General features: G+C 43.2%; 1 protein-coding gene across 1 annotated transcript; it reads left to right on the top strand.

Annotated features, from left to right (window-relative positions):
- Window positions 1–9,844: 9,844 nt before the first annotated feature.
- AGT (angiotensinogen) lies at window positions 9,845–16,127 on the top strand. Its single transcript, XM_054396799.1, has 4 exons — window positions 9,845–10,658; window positions 14,281–14,545; window positions 15,000–15,144; window positions 15,930–16,127. Exons 1-4 carry the CDS (start codon window positions 9,866–9,868, stop codon window positions 16,125–16,127), a joined length of 1,401 nt encoding a protein of 466 aa, XP_054252774.1. The 5' UTR covers window positions 9,845–9,865.
- Window positions 16,128–17,456: the final 1,329 nt, after the last annotated feature.

Genomic DNA, 17,456 nt, shown 5'->3' on the forward strand with positions numbered 1-17,456 from the left:
GTGCCAGCATGGAATATCCTCCCAAGGCCTCACTTAGTCCCTAGGGAGTAAATCTTCACTGAGCTTTATGCAGCAATCTTACAATGTTGAGAGGAGCAGGATGTTTGGTAGCAGAGCCTCTTAGAGCTGAATATTGTAGCAGCTCCCAGACAGCAGACACCTGGCTGCTTCCTTCTCTTACCTTGGGGAACAGCTTGAACAATTCAGTGGCCTGCCCATATGGGACATGTTGGAACAGTGAACAATCTCTTCCTGACACAAAGGCATCCATCAGGAGAGTATAATGAAAACTGCATGAATTCTGATAACAAAACTGGCCCCAAATCTTTGAAGCAGGCATCTTGCTGTGCAAGCGCTGCCATTCCTGCTCCTCTGTCTTGTAGCCCTCATTCGAGGGATGAAGATCAGCATGATCAAATAGGTAACACACTGGGCTGGAAGCTGACAAACCTGGCTGCTTGTCCTTGAGACGTTGCCAACCTGGAGTGTCAGTGAAGGTGAATCATATGTTCACTTTCTCTCTTAGGACAGGCTCACTCTGTCCTGGATGCTTTGGTCCAGGATCGTCTCTCACTCCTCATAGGCACAGCACACGCCACAGGGAGGGACCCCAACTCAGTTACAGATCAATGTTATAATTGTTAGACTGCAGAGTATTTTGAGATCCTCAAGGCAGGCTGTTCCCTTTGCCCACACACTGTGGGCATGCAATCATGCCTCTGTGTGTAGGCTGTGCATATACCATTCTTAAAATGATATTAAAAGCTGTGACTTCCATTGGGAGAATGAAAAAAAAAAAAACAGGGATACAAAAATCTGAAGCAATTTCTACACTTGGGGCCCCAAAACAAAAGTCATAACAACTCAAATGTAAGTATAAGCTGGAACAACACATACTAGTGTTAGTATGAGCTCATTTGGGTATTAAATTATTAGAAGAGTTCCACAGACAGGGGATCAGCAGTGCACAGACCTCCCTCAAGGACGCATTTTCTTGAGAACCTGAATGAGATGCAGAGAGCGTAATTATCCCTCCTCCATCACAGAAGGCTTGCAGGACTGCCAGGGCAGTGGCTGCTGGGGCAGCTGGCTCAGCCAGGGCACCTCTCCTTCTGTGAGGAAGGAACACTTTCAGGGAGGCCCCCAGGTACCTGAATAAACTCTTCAATCACTGTGTGCATTTTGACATCATCCAGAGTGGCACACTGTGTTCCTCCATCCCAGCAGAGGAGTTTCACACGTTTCCAGGATTTGTAGCAGCTGAATTACCAATATTTTATTGGTCCTTGCTGTGAGAATCTGCAGCAGAATTAGAAAAATCTCTCTGTTTCATCATCTGTACTTTGAATGCTATTATTGAAAAGTATTTTTGCAATCCTCTTTACACAAAAAATTGGGCAAGCTGAGTACATCCCCCATGTTAAGCTGTCTCTTTTCATAGAAAAGTGGTTCCAGCCAGCAAGGGCAGAGGTCAAGTGTACAGAGAAAACATGGGGAAAATCACATGCAGACTTATTTCTTACCAAAGCTTTATTAAACCAGTTAAAAAAAAATAAAATTACCTTGCACAGCCTTTCCCACCTAGAGACAGCAAAAATAAACAAAATCAGGCCCATGGCAGCTTGCCACCATTCTCAGGGAATGGCGGAATAATTAGTTAATGCATAGAAACTTGCCTGAAATGTTATCAGAGCTGTACCCCTTCTTCTCAGCTTATTAACTTTGGAAACAGTCACCAAGTACTCTGTGCTCAGTTGAAGTGAAAACAGAGCTGAAAAGCCTGGCAGGAGACAAAGGCATGTTTCAGTCTCCAGTGCAGTAACTCTGGCTAGTACATGTACCCTGATTAGGAAAGAAAAAATGTGAAAGGTTTTTGAAAATTGCCCACATTTTTCCAGGTCTTATATTGATTTTGAAGAGACAGCATCAGCTTCCTAAACGTGTTGTGCACAGGAGCACAGACCAGTAACGAGTTTGTTGGGCATGATGTTCACTGGCACAGCTGAACTGAAAGAACACTTCCAGTCTGTGCTGCAAAATGAGCCAGCTGGTCTCAGCTCAGACATCTCTATTTCCATTGCAACAAGCACTTGAGAGGAGCACAAGAGCCCTTATACTGAGCAAGTTAAAATTCATGACATCCAGCTGTCTGGGGGTTTCCCAAGTTAGCAATTGCACCTGAGCCATCGTGTTCTGCAACCTCTGATGGCTATGCCCTCTGTGATTTCATTTAATCTCTTTTTATACTAGCTGAGACTTCCAGTCTCCACAGCGTCCTGTGGCAGTGCCTCGTGCAATTTATATATGCATAAGGGCCCTTCCTTTCTTTTACATATACTGCCTGATAATTTTACTGGGAACCTGCTGATTCAAACCATAACACATCTTACAAAGCAGTGATTTAGGACTTTCTCTCCACATTCACTATTTTATGTTTATACTCCTCATACCAGTGGTTTCTCTTCCAAACTGAAATGTCTGGGTCTCTGTAGGCAGCTCTTGGCTGCTCTACAAAGTTTTTCTCTGGATGTTTTACAAATGGAGGTCCTTGCACCACCACATCTGTGTCCCATGCCTTGGGCAACCACTGTAACAGCTGATGAAGCAATATTCTCTGTCTTCCTTTTGTCTGATGTTCCCACACAGGCATCCTCCTCTTTCCTTCCTTCCTGTTCTTTTTCCAGTGCTTGTTTGTCTCCTCCATCAGGCGCCTTGTTCAGATCCCATGCCATCTTCCTTTACCAAAGCAGAAGAGATAGAAGACATTACAAATGTTGATGGGGTGTAGAGGTTCATGATTTCCAACATCAACTCACAGGTTGTATAAAAGAACTGTTTTGGCTTTCTTCTCACTCAAGTGCTCATCTTTAGTCTTAAAAAAAGAACCCCTCAAATTTAGTAATGAATGTTACATGACCAAGAACATGCTATTATGTCTGACTTGGCCAGACATGCCAACTCAACCTATCAAAAGCCCAGGTAAACAAAGATTTGTGTTCCGAGGCTGTGAGCAGAGTAATTTACTATCCCTCTTCCATGACACTTACCATAACCTTGCAGGAGTCAAAAACATCATCACAGGAATACATTTGGCCACGCTGAATTTAAATATTAGAGCAAAATTTAGGAAAGCTGGAAAACAAACGGAACAAAACAGAATAAAATATTTACTGTTGTCTCTGCATGAAGTGATGAATTTTATACATCTTTTCCCAGAATTATCTGGATCAATGAAAACACTTTTTGAGAGAGTGGAGCCTTGATGTTCTTCAGCAAAAGAACAGCCACCTGGGTGACCAATCGAAATGCTAGTTTGAGCAACATGAATTTCCCATTCAAGACCAAATTGCATGCCTCTGGCTGCAGGGTTGGTGTGCTGCCAGGGTTAAAATTTCTGAAGGCTTTTTGGTGGTATTTACACGAAGCATTAGCAGCACCACTACCAAGAAATTTTTGTGTGAAAGGGGAGTGCTACCACATTAGCACTTCAGAAGAGCAAGGCTGACCAGGAGATCTGGTCCTCTTGAGCATGTGTGGGAGAGAACCCTTAAACGCAGCACCAGTGTTTTTCCACCCCTTTTTGCTCCCTCCTAGCAGTGACCATGAATAACAAGTAGGAAAAACAGAGGCAGGTTTTGAAGAGAAATGAGGGCAGTGAGGGGGAGGAGGGAGGGTCCTGCTTATGCAAGAATGAGTATAAAAGCAAGAGCTAAATATCCCTCCAAAATCAGAAGAGTGGGGAAAAAAGGAGAGCAAGAACATCTTCACTGAAGAGCAAGTTTGAGAGGTCTGTGTTTCTTTGTACCTTTACTGTGGCTGTTGCAGGGAGAGATTCATTAGGAAACATACATGGGCCCTGGGCTTACTTTGCACAAGGGATGCCTGTAGGAACATCCTTGCTTTCACCTTCTTAGGTTCCTAGTTGCTGGAAAGCTTTTCAACTATGTTTGGCTCAAAATAGGGTTTCTGGCACAGCTCTCTTCAGAGAGCCAAATCCTTGGAGCTGAACGGCAGGATAGAGACTCTCTTCTTTATGAATCTGAAGTTCTGTCTTTAAAGACATAATTCTTCCTAAAACCAGAGCAACCTAAGAAAAAAAAAAAAAGGCTGATAACAGGTTCTACGTATTGTAATTGGAATAATAGTCAAGCACTCCTCCTTAGAAATGGCTCAGGAGTAAAACAACCAACTAACCGTAATTATGTCCTACTAGGGTGAAATGCATTCCAGGTGTAGCAGGTATGTGGTCTTCATATATGAAAGCTTCTCCTTCAGTAGAAACTGTGAAAAGATAAAAGGCAAAGATCTAAGAAGTGTGCTAGTGCATGATTCATCTTAATAGGGGGATATTAACTGACTGTGCAAAAGTGACTGGCAAATTAGGGGGGGTGTTATGTCTGAGCTTTGTGGTAGAATGTGAATATAAGGTGAAATCAAAGATTCTCCCTTATTTCTGAGGCCAGTCAAATGCCTGGTGGTTCAAAGTGGGAGGAGCACTGTGGGGAAAGAGGGTCATTGGATATTTTCTGGTGAAATCTTCTTCTGGAGAAAGCTGGGTATTTAAATCTGATTACTTGATTGCTTGGGAGGAGTGGAAGAAAGACTCCTGTGCTACTCAAAGAAATTTCCTTACAACATTCTGTGTAAGGAAAACAATAGATCTGAGTGCACAAACACCAGAAGAGCTCCAAACATCAGGCTGGAAGAAAATCCTGAGAACTTTCAAATAAAAGCTGAACTTTACGTGAGAGAGCATCACATTGGAATTGTTCAGACTTCGACACTCCCTCTTCCATGAAACAGCATCCCCTGTGGCCATGGATGACTATTTTATGGGTGGTACCTGTAGCAAAAGGACACCACCTTCTGCAGCAAGACTTGGTCATGGCCTGAAGGGGAGCTGGAAGCAGGAGATACCCAAAAAACGCCCTCCTAGTGCTACAGAATAGAGGCATAATGATTTAAAGAAAAAAATTTCAGTGGCTGTGGGTTATGTGATTTCCCCTTCCAGTGTGGTCCATAGCAAACACAGTAGCCAGAGTATATGTTATTAGCATCACTTACAGCTGAATAACCAAAGTCAGGAATTCTTGTTCATAAAGACACTTTTGAGAGTTTTACAGAACACAAAGTGCCCTTCACTGAAACAGCCTTGTTTTTGTGTCCTAAATAATGACAGTATCAGGCTGGGTTTGCTTTTCCCCTATGTTCAAGCCTCCCTTAAGAAGATGTAGCAGACCAGCTATAGATGTCATGCACAGGGTGGTCTGTCTTCTACACATTACTGGTGCCTAGTGTCTCATGTGGACTCAAGTGGGTGGTGGTGGTGCAGGAAACACAAATTTAGGCTGTGCTGTCATCCATCCCACCTGCACCTTCACTCACCTCTATGGGCCCAGCTTTCTCCTGTATCTTACCTACAGGAACAACTCTCTGGGGGAATAGGGGAAAGAAAGAGGACTGAAACTCAAAACTTAGCTTATTCTCTTAGCAATTAGCTAAATAAAGTTAATTTTTAATGGAGGAACTTGTTGTCTGGATCCGTGTCTGGGCTGCATGCATTACATAGCTGGCTGGAGATAGTTCAAGTGCTTGGGGACTGTTCTGTTGCCAGGTGTTTCTTCACTCGAGATGCTCAGGCAGTAAGAGCACAAAACACCTTGAATATTTCAAGCTGTTTGTTTAAGCCTTGTGTGCATGACAACATGTCACATGGGCCTGTGCTTTCAGATGTTGTTAGAGCTGAAGTAATCAGACAGTTTCAGCGAAAAGTAGGGCTGCTGAGATAGAAATTTCCCATCCCTTTGGTGTTAGACGACTGGGACACAGCACTCAGGTTGGCAGGATTCACCTGTCTCTGTCTCTGCCTCCAGCTCTACTGCTCTGACTGCCATGTGCACCGAAAGCATCTCTCTCTCACAGCTCTCTCCTTGAACCCAACATGTAACTGGGCACTGCAGTAGAAACCACACCTGACTGGGCCTCTAAATCAGGGCACAGATGTGAAATTAGCCCTACTCCCATCAGAACCATGGCATTTTAAACGCTAGCTCTAAAAGGGGCACTGAACAAGACTCAGTCTGACTCAACTGCATTGTCCCTAATTTAATTCAATGTTTATTTGCTTAAAGAGGAAGAAGAAATACATCAAAGCTGGAGGATCATTTCAATAGCAGCAGAAAGATCTCCAAATCTTGTTGCCTTACTTCAAACAGGACTTGGGAAACTGAGACTGGGAAGGTTGAAGTCTATGTGATCTGGCTCTGGCAACATAATCCATCTAGCTTTCATTATCTCCTTTTCAACCCATTTTGTTTTGAAGAGAAAAAAATAAACTTTTGATCTTATGGATAGATCAAGAGGGAAAGAAAGGGTAAAAAGGTGAGGGTTTAATCATTTTACTCTGCAGTAGCCTACATGTCCCACTCACTGATGGGTACTTGGAATGCAAGGAAGAGATTAAAGGCATTTATCTGAAAAGAAAAGAAATCTAGTCCAACTGTACAATAAATACAGGTACAAAGAAATCTGCATTCCTTTCAGTCTAGCACAAAACAAGCTGAGTTATTTTCAGCTCCTATGAACAGCTCTTCTGCATAGTAAATGCTTGTGTTTGTTTCAGTAAATGTGTAACTGCAGGCTATGCAGATGTGCTGGGTTGGGTTAAAGGTTGTATCCACTCCTGGAACTTTCTGTGAAGCTGATATTAATCTGTGTTCAGGTTTCATCGGGACCTATCTGGCCTGAGCTAACTTTTCTCGGGCCCCCAGCCTGTGATATAAAGTAGCTTTGCGCAATGCCACTGCAGACATGTAGAAAAATCCTTCCTGTGGAAAGAACATAAATCTACCTGCAATCACACCACCCCAGTCCAGGGGGAAGGGGTGTTGTGAGGAGCCTGCCCAAGACAGGACAGCGTTGGAGGGGCAGCACACACCAGGACAGAGGCGAGTGAGCACACTTACTGGATTTGCTTGGAAAACCAGTTTTTAAACTTGGGTTTTCACATTTTTCTCAAAGGCTTGAGGCTGACTTCTTCAGGGAAATAAGACACATCGACTTTCCACAGATGGGGCTTAGTGTGAGTGTTGGTGGTGGGAACTGCTCCTGTTGCTTCTGCTCTTGAGAAAAGAGCTACCATGGTGGCTCTGGCAGCCATAGAGGCACCAAATATGCCTCATGGCACAGCCTGACTGGGTGGCACAGAGTTACTCTTCCAGCTGCCACAGGGGACATTAAGAAATGCTTCAAAAGAATTGTATGATGGAGAGAACAGAGTGGGAAAGGCTCTGCCTCAATTTGTGTCCCTTTGGTTTGTTTTCCTGAGTTTTCCCAATGTGGAAAATGCAGTGAGTGGTCTAGAAATGCACTGGCAGAGTGGCTGCACTAACTGTGAGTATGAAATTGGGAAGGCACCCTCCAAGGTAATTTTTAAACTGGTCTCAAGAGACAAAGAAACTCTGTGATGCACATCACCTGCTGCCAGTAAGGCTGGAGAGTCAAAGAAAGGGCAGGGAGCAGAGGAGACGGCTGCTGTCTACATTTGGAGGATGGGGTGGGACTTAATGAGGAAGACTAATCCGTGTATGAAGACACAAGGCTGGAGATCAACAACAGGTCCTCCCCTATGTGCCTCTGGGGAGCAAGGAATTTCAGGCTTGATCTGGATGCACCCACTAGGAAGATGTTTAGACATCCTGAGGGACTACAGTAACAGAGAAATTTGATTTGCAAACCAAGCTGTTAGGCTTGAGCCTACAGCCTGGGAATGCAGACACGTGCATTAGCAGGCAGCTGTACTTAGCAAGGTGTACCTAGTAACCAAGCACCTGCACGTCTCTGTTGTTGTATTTGCAAGAGAATAATGATACTGCAGTGAAATGAATATGGTTATACTTCATAAATAAGGCTGGGAATTTGTCAGGTCTTGAATGACTGGATTTAAACCCAGACACTTCCACTCTGTGTAAATTAGAGTGTTGGTGAGACAGACACTACATCCTCTCAAAATCTCAGGCTACCAGAATTACAATTGTTTGGCACAATTCCAAAAATCTTGGAGAAAGAAGGGGAGAGCAGAGCTTGGTTGCTGGAAAGGCTATTAGCATTTTGCCCATCCAATAGGCTCTGCAGAGCTTGGAAAGGGCAGGAGAGGGTGAACAGAGTTACAACAAACAAGAAATGAATAATAGAATAGAAGTACAGCTCTGAATAGCATCATTTTGGCTGGTGATAAGTGTTATAGATGCATAATTTCCAAAATATTTGGATTTCAAATACACAAAGTTTTATACTAGAAATCCAGGGAAGGTACAGCAGAGCAATTAGTTATAAAAAGATGTGATATAGGAAAAGTGAGAATTATAAAAATACAAAATCTGTCACTGCATTTGCCACATATGTGTGTGTGTGTCTGTCAATGACTTTCTCATTCCCAATATGCACCAGATCCTTTCTGCCAAAACACCAGTGACATCCATGTCCAGTCAAATTCTCTACTTTCAATCATGAAAAACAAGAGTAGCAGGTGGTCTTTCTATTGTACAGTAGAGTAAAACTCAACTTACCCCTTCTAACTCTGCATTAAGTTAAAGAAGGTGCTATGAGAACAGTTTCAGTGTTAACACATTGGCCTGCATCAGAAATAGTGAGGCCAGCAGAAGCAGGGAAGTCATTCTTCCCCTATACTCAGCACCAGTTAGACCACACCTTGAGTACTGTGTCCAGTTCTGGGTTCCTCAATTTAAGAAGGATATTGAGATACTTGAACGTGTCCAGAGAAGGGCTACAAGGCTGGTGAGAGGCCTTGAGCACAAGCCCTATGAGGAGAGGCTGAGGGAGCTGGGGGTGTTTAGCCTGGAGAAGAGGAGCCTCAGGGGAGACCTTATTGCTCTTTACAACTACCTAAAAGGAGGTTGTAGCCAGGTGGGGGTTGGTCTCTTCTCCCAGGCAACCAGTGGCAGAACAAGAGGACACAGTCTCAAGCTGCGCCAGGAGAAGTTTAGGCTCGAGGTGAAGAGAAAGTTCTTCACAGAACAAGTAATTGACCAGTGGAATGTGCTGCCCAGGGAGATGGTGGAGTCACCGTCCCTGGAGGTGTTCCAAAAAAGATTGGATGTGGCCCTTGGAGCCATAGTTTAGTTGTCGTGAGGTGTTAGGTATTAGGTAATAGGTCGGACTTGATGATCTCTCGGGTCTTTTCCCACCTCATTGATTCTATAATTCTGTATAAAGAAGCCTTGAGTACGTTTGCCTAGAAGCTAGAATGAATGTTTGTACTGGGCTATGAAAACACAAATTGCTCGGGTAGTGCCAAGTATTATGCTGACCAGACATACGAAGTGGGATCAGTCAGCAAGCCAGACCTTTAGAAACTTGGTTTCCAAATCCACTTCCTACAACACAGCAGGCAAATCACTTACCCCATCCATCCGTCAGCAAGACTTAGCGTAGTAGTTTGCAAAGATAGCTGTGACCAGGTCCCAGGAGCAAGATACTTGCATTATTATAGTGCCTTGCCAGAACCAGCATGCTCTAATACATGAGCCTAGCTAGCTGGCATGCACAACCATATTGTTTCCTGCGCTAAATCACTGGGGTACTGATGGAGGTAACAGAGGTCAGTCTGTGCTTAGCATTTCCCTACTTCCTATCCTTAAAAATGGTGGCTATCTCATCCTGGGCTTTTTAGGGAGCAGAGTCAGACCAGCCAGCACTAAATACTGGCATTCCTGCCTTTGTAACACTAATGCAGCACTAGCACCTTATCCTGTGAGTAAGAGAAACTATATTTATAAGAGGCTGATCAGTTTTCTTTCTTCCCTACTGTTTCTTTCAGCAGACACCACGGAAGCAGTTTTTCACCATGAACCTGGTAGCAAGTCTTCTCTGTTTGTTGGTGTGCCTCACCACAGTGACTTCTGACAGAGTCTACGTTCACCCTTTCAATTTGTTTTCTTTCAACAAGAGTACCTGTGAGGAGCTGGAAAGTCTTGTCCAGGAGGGAAAGAAAACTTTTGTCCCTATCTCCATTGAGTCCCACACCACACCTGCCTATGAAGATGACCTGAACAACAAGGACGAGCTGGAAGCCCCAAGCCTGAATAGCCGGGGGAGGCAGGAACTGAGCTACCTGAAGGACTCTTTGTACGTGCTGGGTAGACGGTTTTACAGCGTGCTGCGGGAAGTACGGCGGGGCCAAAACTTGCTGCTGTCTCTGACCAGTCTTTATGGCTCCTTGGTATCATTCTACCTGGGTGCCTCAAACCAGACTGCAGCTGATTTGCAGCGTTTGCTAGGATTTATTCCCCCATCTGGAGACCCTGACTGCACCTCCAGGGTGGATGGACATAAAGTCCTTTCCAGCCTGAGGATGATTGAAAACCTTATCAAGAGCAGCAATGAGGAGCTGCTCTTTTCCAAGATGCTCTGCCTGTTCTCTGCTCCTGGCACAGCTCTATCACAGCAGTTCATACAGGACTTGCTCCCCGCTGCTGATGCTCTGTATGCTCGAGCTGTTGACTTTACAAACCCAAGGGAGGCAGCAAAGCAAATAAATGCTTTTGTGGAGGCCAAAACCGAGGGCCAAAGCAAGTGCTTACTGGCAAACACTGATCCATCAGCTGACCTGCTGTTTGCAGTGGATGTCCGCTTGGCAGGTATGAGGCAGCACTGCTCATTTCAGGGGCAGGCTGGGTGGAGGATGGGGCCCTGCTTCTGGGAAGAAAGCAAGACCAAGCCTGGCCAGCAGGGTTCAAATTAAAGGCTGGACTACTGCTCCATGTGTAATGCCCTGTTCCCCACTGCTGTGCTGGGGGTCCTGCCTGCACTCTGACACATGTCAGTAAGAGCAATAGGGAGGAGGTGGAGGGAGATGTCCTCCAAGAAAGTTTCCTCGTTCAGGAAGCTAATGATTCAGAAAGTTGTGGAAAGGTGAATAAAAGAGGAATTTTTGGTATTTCTGACTACAAAGGAACTAGAAGTCATGAGGAGTCTCCAGGAAAAGTGCTCAGGTTTAAAGCAAAGCTATGAAATACTTTCCCAGAACCTGTATGTCCACAGGGTAGCTGAGGGTAACAGGCTGGAGATACAGATTCAATAAAGGCTAAAAATTATTCCTCTAGTGGTTATTAAACACAGGACTTTGGAGGCAACTTCTGGCTCAGGAAGCAACCAAACAAGCTACAGTTATAGAAACAAGGAGTACATATAAAACTAAAAGGAGTAAGACAATCCCTTAATTGCCTGGGGTCATTCTGTGCTGCTGTTCCAGAATTTCTCCTGTACTGAGTATCCTCTTCTAAGTGTAGCTACTTTTCAACATTCTTGTGACTGAATGCAATACTGTGCACTTCAGGACAGCTTGCCTACTGTATTTCAGAAAACTTGCAAGGAGTCATCATTTTCTAAGCAGGTGCTGTTATTAATTGATCCCAGCTCCTCAGAGAGCTGTGAGCACCATCTTTCTCTTTAGTGTAAGAAGACCTAGCAAAAAGATGATACTGCAAAAATAATTCTTGTGTCACAGAGTGGGGCATGGTCACAAGAGTAAAGTTTTCCTTCAGCAGAACTATTTCCCCCCCTCATCTTTCATATTGGAAACTTGTCATTTTATTAACTTAGGTGCACATGCTTGAGGGTTTGATTCACTAGATCAGCCTCTCTCAGAGGGATACACTCGAGATACTGTAGTCTTCATGTGTGGGATGGGGAAAATTGGCTGAAGAGTAAGTGAATCAGAGAAGCAACTCTCTTCTAATAAACACAGGAGATTACTCCAGCATTGGCTTTGTCATTGGACTGCAGTGGGACAATCAGGATAGCCAATACTGTCATGTTCCATGCTTGTCCCTACAGCTGTAGATAGAAAAGAGTATGTTTTTTTTTTTCACTGAAACACATTAAATATGCTCCTGCTATGTTATCAACAGCTGTAAGATGGATAAAATGACAAAAATATATACAAAATAGCAGCTAAATGTTCCAGTGTTCTCAACTGTCTGCTGTTTGCACAGGGTTGTTTTCTCATTTGTACATTTGCTGTCATTCATAATACAATGCAGAGCACCAGGTACAAATTTTACTAATAGACTCCTCTTTTTTTTTTGAAGATGCAAAATAATTATGAAGTAGTGATTGAAAACAGCGCTATGGGACTTCTTGATCTTAGTGCCCTTACCTTCTCCTGTTTAAATCCTCTTTTGAACAGGCAACCCTCAGCTTCAGTTTTACCTAGAAATTTATTAGGATGCTTTTTGCTGTATTCTTTTTTCTTTTAAACAAAAAGTCATAGCTTTCTACAGAAAGTCATCATCCCATTAAGCTTGTCAGGCTTACCTAAAAACCTGCATTACACAACATGAAGTTCATCACCTCAAGCTGAGAGGTCCAACATTTCTTGTACTCCCAAGTCAGAACTGCAGAGTACTCTTTTACTTTCCCAGGCTACATCTTTGCTCTGTGATTGACAGACTTTTTTCACTTCAGTTACATTCCCTTTGTTGTAAAGATTTCTTCTCTGCTCTGCTGTGGCTGATGAAAGGTTGCCCAGTCCCAGCTTCTTTGTCCTGATAGGGGAGATCTTACTGTGAGAAACAATTTCCCAATGTGCCTTCCATAGAAGTAGAAGGGATGTTCATCTTCTTCAGTTTTCCTCGTTTTATGTTCCAGGTGTCTGTGACAAAAATGGAGGGTTTCTTTAGTAAACAGATTTCTCCAATGTCTGAAAAAAGTGCTGCAAGAAAGAAATAGTCATATTAAGCCTAATATCTTTTTAGACTGCTTTCAGGGGAGTACACACTGAGTAACACTTTTGAGGGCATGGATGTCCAAACTCTCACCTGGCAGAAGGCCAGAGGGAGCCATTTCAAACACAGAGATGCTGGTTGGTCATGGTTCACTACTGGTAAAAGATTAATGGACTCAGTCCCAAATCATTGAAATTTTGCAGTACCATTCCCAAGACTATTTAAAACCAAATAGTATCCCACCTTGATATATTTAGCTATCTGAATACTCAATTCTTAATTTCCTTTTATATGTTCCAGTCTTAACTTCTGCTATCCTGTGAGAATAAATTCTGCTGGTTATACAGACCCCACGAAAGTGGCTCCTTACTGCTTTCATTCCCTATTCTTTAGAAACAGTAAAAAAGGATGTACTCTACTTCCTTATTCTTTGTTTTGTTTACACCTATTACATCTCCTACCTGCTGCTTCTTTTTGGTGAAGTTACAGCAGGTGAAAGTGCCTAAATATTCTTTCCATGCAAGCTCATCTAAGACGCAAGTGCTCCTATGCAAAATCACTTACTACAAATTAAATACGTTAGGGTCCAGCATTTTTCTGGATTTATCGGAGAATAGACTAGTTAGCAGTACAGATAGATCATCTCCTAGTCTATACCAGTATTAATTACTTTAATGCAAGGAGTTCCTTTCTTTACCACAATGTACACACCTGTTTTCCTAATTCCAGCAAACAGCAATTTTTGAGACCTTCTTGCTGGTGGAAATACTTCCTTTAATGCCACCAGTATTAACAGTCTAACCATGCAGCAACACTGATCTATGGCAGTGGCAGATAATGTGTTGAAATGTGAAGGTGTACAGAAGTAAGGGAGGTGAGAGCAAAGCTTCCCATACTTGTGAACTGGGTGAAAAATGTACTAAGCTTTAGCAAGAGATTAGGTATGTCCTTTTTACTTCCTTGGCTCACCTGCTATGCTAGTTATGCTTCCTGTCTTCCCCATTGTTTTGCTTCATAAGATCAGCAAGGGTGAGACCTGAGCCAGAGCTCATGCTGCCTGCCCTCTTTTGAACCTACCCAGCTGCCTGACAGTGCTCCTGCAGCAAGGGCTGGCCCTGATGCGTGTGTTCTTTAATGTGCCATTGCTGCCACTTGAAGGATGGAGAGGAAATCCAAGTAGACCCTAGGCACAGGCCTGTGTGCCACATGGAAGCTTGTGAGAAAGCAGGCAATCAGCCAAGCAGAAATGCTGTGCCCAGGACAGGCCATGAAGATGGTAGAAATACAGCAGCTTTAACTGCAGTCCTGATGGTCACAGTCCCTATGCTGTGAGCCTGCACCAGCCTCTGCTTGACATTACTAGAAGGCATACTAAAGGCATGATAAATGTTTGCAGTAGCTAGTTATGAATTTACACACACAGCCCTTGTCTAACACACAATGTGTGGCTTTTAAACAAACATACATACTGGTAATAGGCAAAGGAGTGAAGAAGGAGAGGAATCAATTTCTTCTTTCTCAATCTGTTTTTCAGTGAATGCTAAGCAAGTCTCCCAGCTCAAAGAGCCTCAGGAGTTCTGGGTGGATTCAAACATGATGGTCTTGGTCCCTATGTTGTCAGTCACAGGGACATTCAAGTACAAAACTGATGCCAGTGGGACTTTTTCTGTGGTGGAAGTCCCTCTCAGCAAGACCATGCTGCTGGTGCTGCTGCAACCCATCAATGGCAGTGACCTGGAGCATGTGGAGTCCCAGCTACCGTTGCAGTCCTCAGCCTGGCTTCAGGAGCTGTCCCCAAGGTAGGGCTCAGGCACACGCACCCTCCAATAGGAATGAATGAGACAGAGTGCACAACACAGGCCTGCCTGCTCCCTCACCAAGGGAGGGTTTAACACCCTTGTGCACAAATTGAAGATGCACCTGCAAACCCAGAGGCGCTCAGCTCTGAGGGAGCTCAACTTTAGTGGGATCAGATTTTTATCTAGAGATATTTCAAGGAAATGAACAAGTGCCTTTCTATAGCTGACTGCACAGGACCCATAAATGGGGGTTCAAAGGCATACCCAAGGCAGACTTAGGGTGACTTCTCACTTAGAAACAGTAACATGATGCCCATCAGCCCTTGGTAGCTGTCTGTCCCCACATAACCAACAATTCTTGTGTCTGTTTTCATATGCTTGCTCCCCAGGACTACCTGAACACCATGCTTTCAGCGTGGACAGCTAACCCTCACTTTTCTCTTTCTTTCTGCAGAGAAATTAAATTAACACTGCCGAAGCTAACAATAGAAGACAGCTCTGACCTACAAGAGCTTCTGTCAGATATGGAACTGCCAGCACTGCTGGGGAAGGGGGCAGATCTCAGTAAAATAAGTGATGCCAATCTAACAGTTGGAAAGGTACAGTACCCATCACTGGCATCAGAAAAAATATGCCTCCTGCTCAGTTTCAGCCTCTTTAACTGTAGAGATTTACCTAGAATAAAATCATCAGAGCCATTTGGGACACATGCTCAGTACAAGGCCTTTCAAAATGACTGAATAATGTGAATATCCCTTAGATTAATCTGTTAGCAGTAGCAACAGGTTTGCCTTAAGCCATTCACTTTTCATCATTGCAGCAAACACACAAGGCAATGCAGAGATGAAGTTTGAGATTTGAGCTAGGTGCTGTAAGTACAAATTAGACTGCATTTGTTACCACTTCCATCTTAAATACTTCCACAGCTGGATCTGGGTTGTTGAGAATAATCCTCCATCATTTAGGGACTGCTCTCAGAAATCACAAGCAGAGGTGCAAGAAGTACATAATGTCACATGAAGAAAGGTTCCAGCATTCAAGTCCCAAGGGGAAGAAGGGAGAGTTTGAAAGAGAGGGCTGTCTTTCATAAGAAGGCAAATCATGTTCCAGAAGTGTAATCTATTTCCAGAGGATGCACTACCCTGGAAGTTCTGTCAGGGGCTTTAAGTGTGCCAGGATTTCATACATCCCAACGTACAAGCAGTTGTGAAGTTTTTTCCACATGTTTTAGAACAAGTATTCCAGCATCCATGGAGTCTTTACTGTATTGCTAACAGCTGATCTAAGTTATTACTTCATGTGCTTTATCATCTACTCAAACTCATTTGTCTTCTAACTATCATGCTCTGACGACTCCCGAGTTACTCATGTTTTTGCCTTGCAGGTAATAAATAAAGCCTTTTTCAAGCTGAGTGGTGATGGAACAGCAGATCAGCCAGAAGATCCTGCAGCCCAGAAGGAAGACGCAGTGTTCCTAGATATAACAGTGAACAAGCCGTTCCTTCTAGCTGTTTTTGAAGAGAAGTCAAGGGCAATGCTTTTCCTTGGCAGAGTAACAAACCCTCTGCATCATGGGGACTAAATGCAACAGGGGATGGGGAGGGAGGGCAATGATACACATTTCCCATCACCTTTTTCTTATTCATTGCCTATTTTTATGGTCTTCTTGAGTGCTCTACTTAGCTTCAAGATGAAGCAGGTAGTAGTGTTTGAAACATAAGGCTTTTGAAGCTAAAATACTGCAACATTTCATCCTTGCTCTTCTTTTCACATGAGCTGACTCAAACGCTTCCTCCAGTGTCTCTTCTTCTTCTCTACTTTGCCTAGCTTGTTTCCAGATCTTTTTCAGTGTAGTAAGGACAAAGTAGTAGCCAGCAGGGGATTGACTTAAAAACAAAAAAAACACATTAGTTTTTTACATTAGCATAAGCAGCATTTGCTATAGGAATGCACAAAATGCGACATCTTCGTTCTTTAAGGAGCACTTTTAAATTTTTAGTTTGGTCAGTTTTGCAAGACTGACCCTTCCCTTTTACATTACAGTGAATGTTTTACAGTTACCCACAGAGATGTCTACATTTATCAGCAACATTTTTCTTTAAAATGCTGTCAACAGCACAGGCAAGCTTTGCTTGTTCTAGTGAGACAAGATTTTTTTGCCTTGAAAGCAAAAACACATTTGAGGAAATATCTTCTTTCTGCATCTCAGATTGATATGTTCATTCCTTAACTTGGTGGAAAGGCTAAAAATTTGATTTGGTAGCATTAATGAACTGTGATTAATAAACCCCCACAGCCTGACAGCATTATATCAGATTTATTTTAATAATAGTAATAATAAAAAGGCTATTATTCCAACACAGTTCCATTCCTTGGATTACTTTCTAACCTGAGAGGCAGTTTTTACAGCTTTATAGTGAAAAAAGCCCCCAAACCATTACTGCTTACAGCCCAGATCTCTGAACTTTAACATATCTAAACCATATGTTCTTAAAAATAGTATTAATGGTGGTATATATATAATAGTATAAACAGTGAATGTGCTGCTTTGTGTGAATAAAAAGGTATCAGTGGTCCAGTCCAACTCTTAAAAGAGTCATAAAGGTTCGAAACATCAAACAGGAGGAATAGATTATGAGATAACTCTTGAATTTGGAAGTGAGGAATTGGGAGTGAAATCTTTGATATTAAGGAAAATGTCTCAGTGGAACAAGGATTTCCACCTCTCATCCTTAGATTAGTCTTCAGCATGGGTGGCATTTAGCAGATAACTACAAACCTCTTTGGTATATGATGGCAGATGCATCCTACAGGGCACAGTAACTCATTGCCACCCACAGTGGCCCAAATGTCTATCTAATCCACTGCAGCCTGCTAGCAGTGATGTAGATACGTGACAGATTGTTCTAGC

The sequence above is a fragment of the Indicator indicator genome, chromosome 2, assembly GCF_027791375.1.
Source record: "Indicator indicator isolate 239-I01 chromosome 2, UM_Iind_1.1, whole genome shotgun sequence".
Taxonomy (NCBI): Eukaryota; Metazoa; Chordata; class Aves; order Piciformes; family Indicatoridae; genus Indicator; species Indicator indicator.

What these genes read in the sequence shown, in the direction of transcription:
- AGT (XM_054396799.1), top strand. Translation starts at nt 9,866, where the DNA reads ATGAACCTGGTAGCAAGTCTTCTCTGTTTGTTGGTGTGCCTCACCACA. An exon ending in AGTGGATGTCCGCTTGGCAG is followed by an intron (nt 10,659 to 14,280) that starts GTATGAGGCAGC and finishes TCTGTTTTTCAG; the next exon opens with TGAATGCTAAGCAAGTCTCC. An exon ending in CCAATCTAACAGTTGGAAAG is followed by an intron (nt 15,145 to 15,929) that starts GTACAGTACCCA and finishes TTTGCCTTGCAG; the next exon opens with GTAATAAATAAAGCCTTTTT.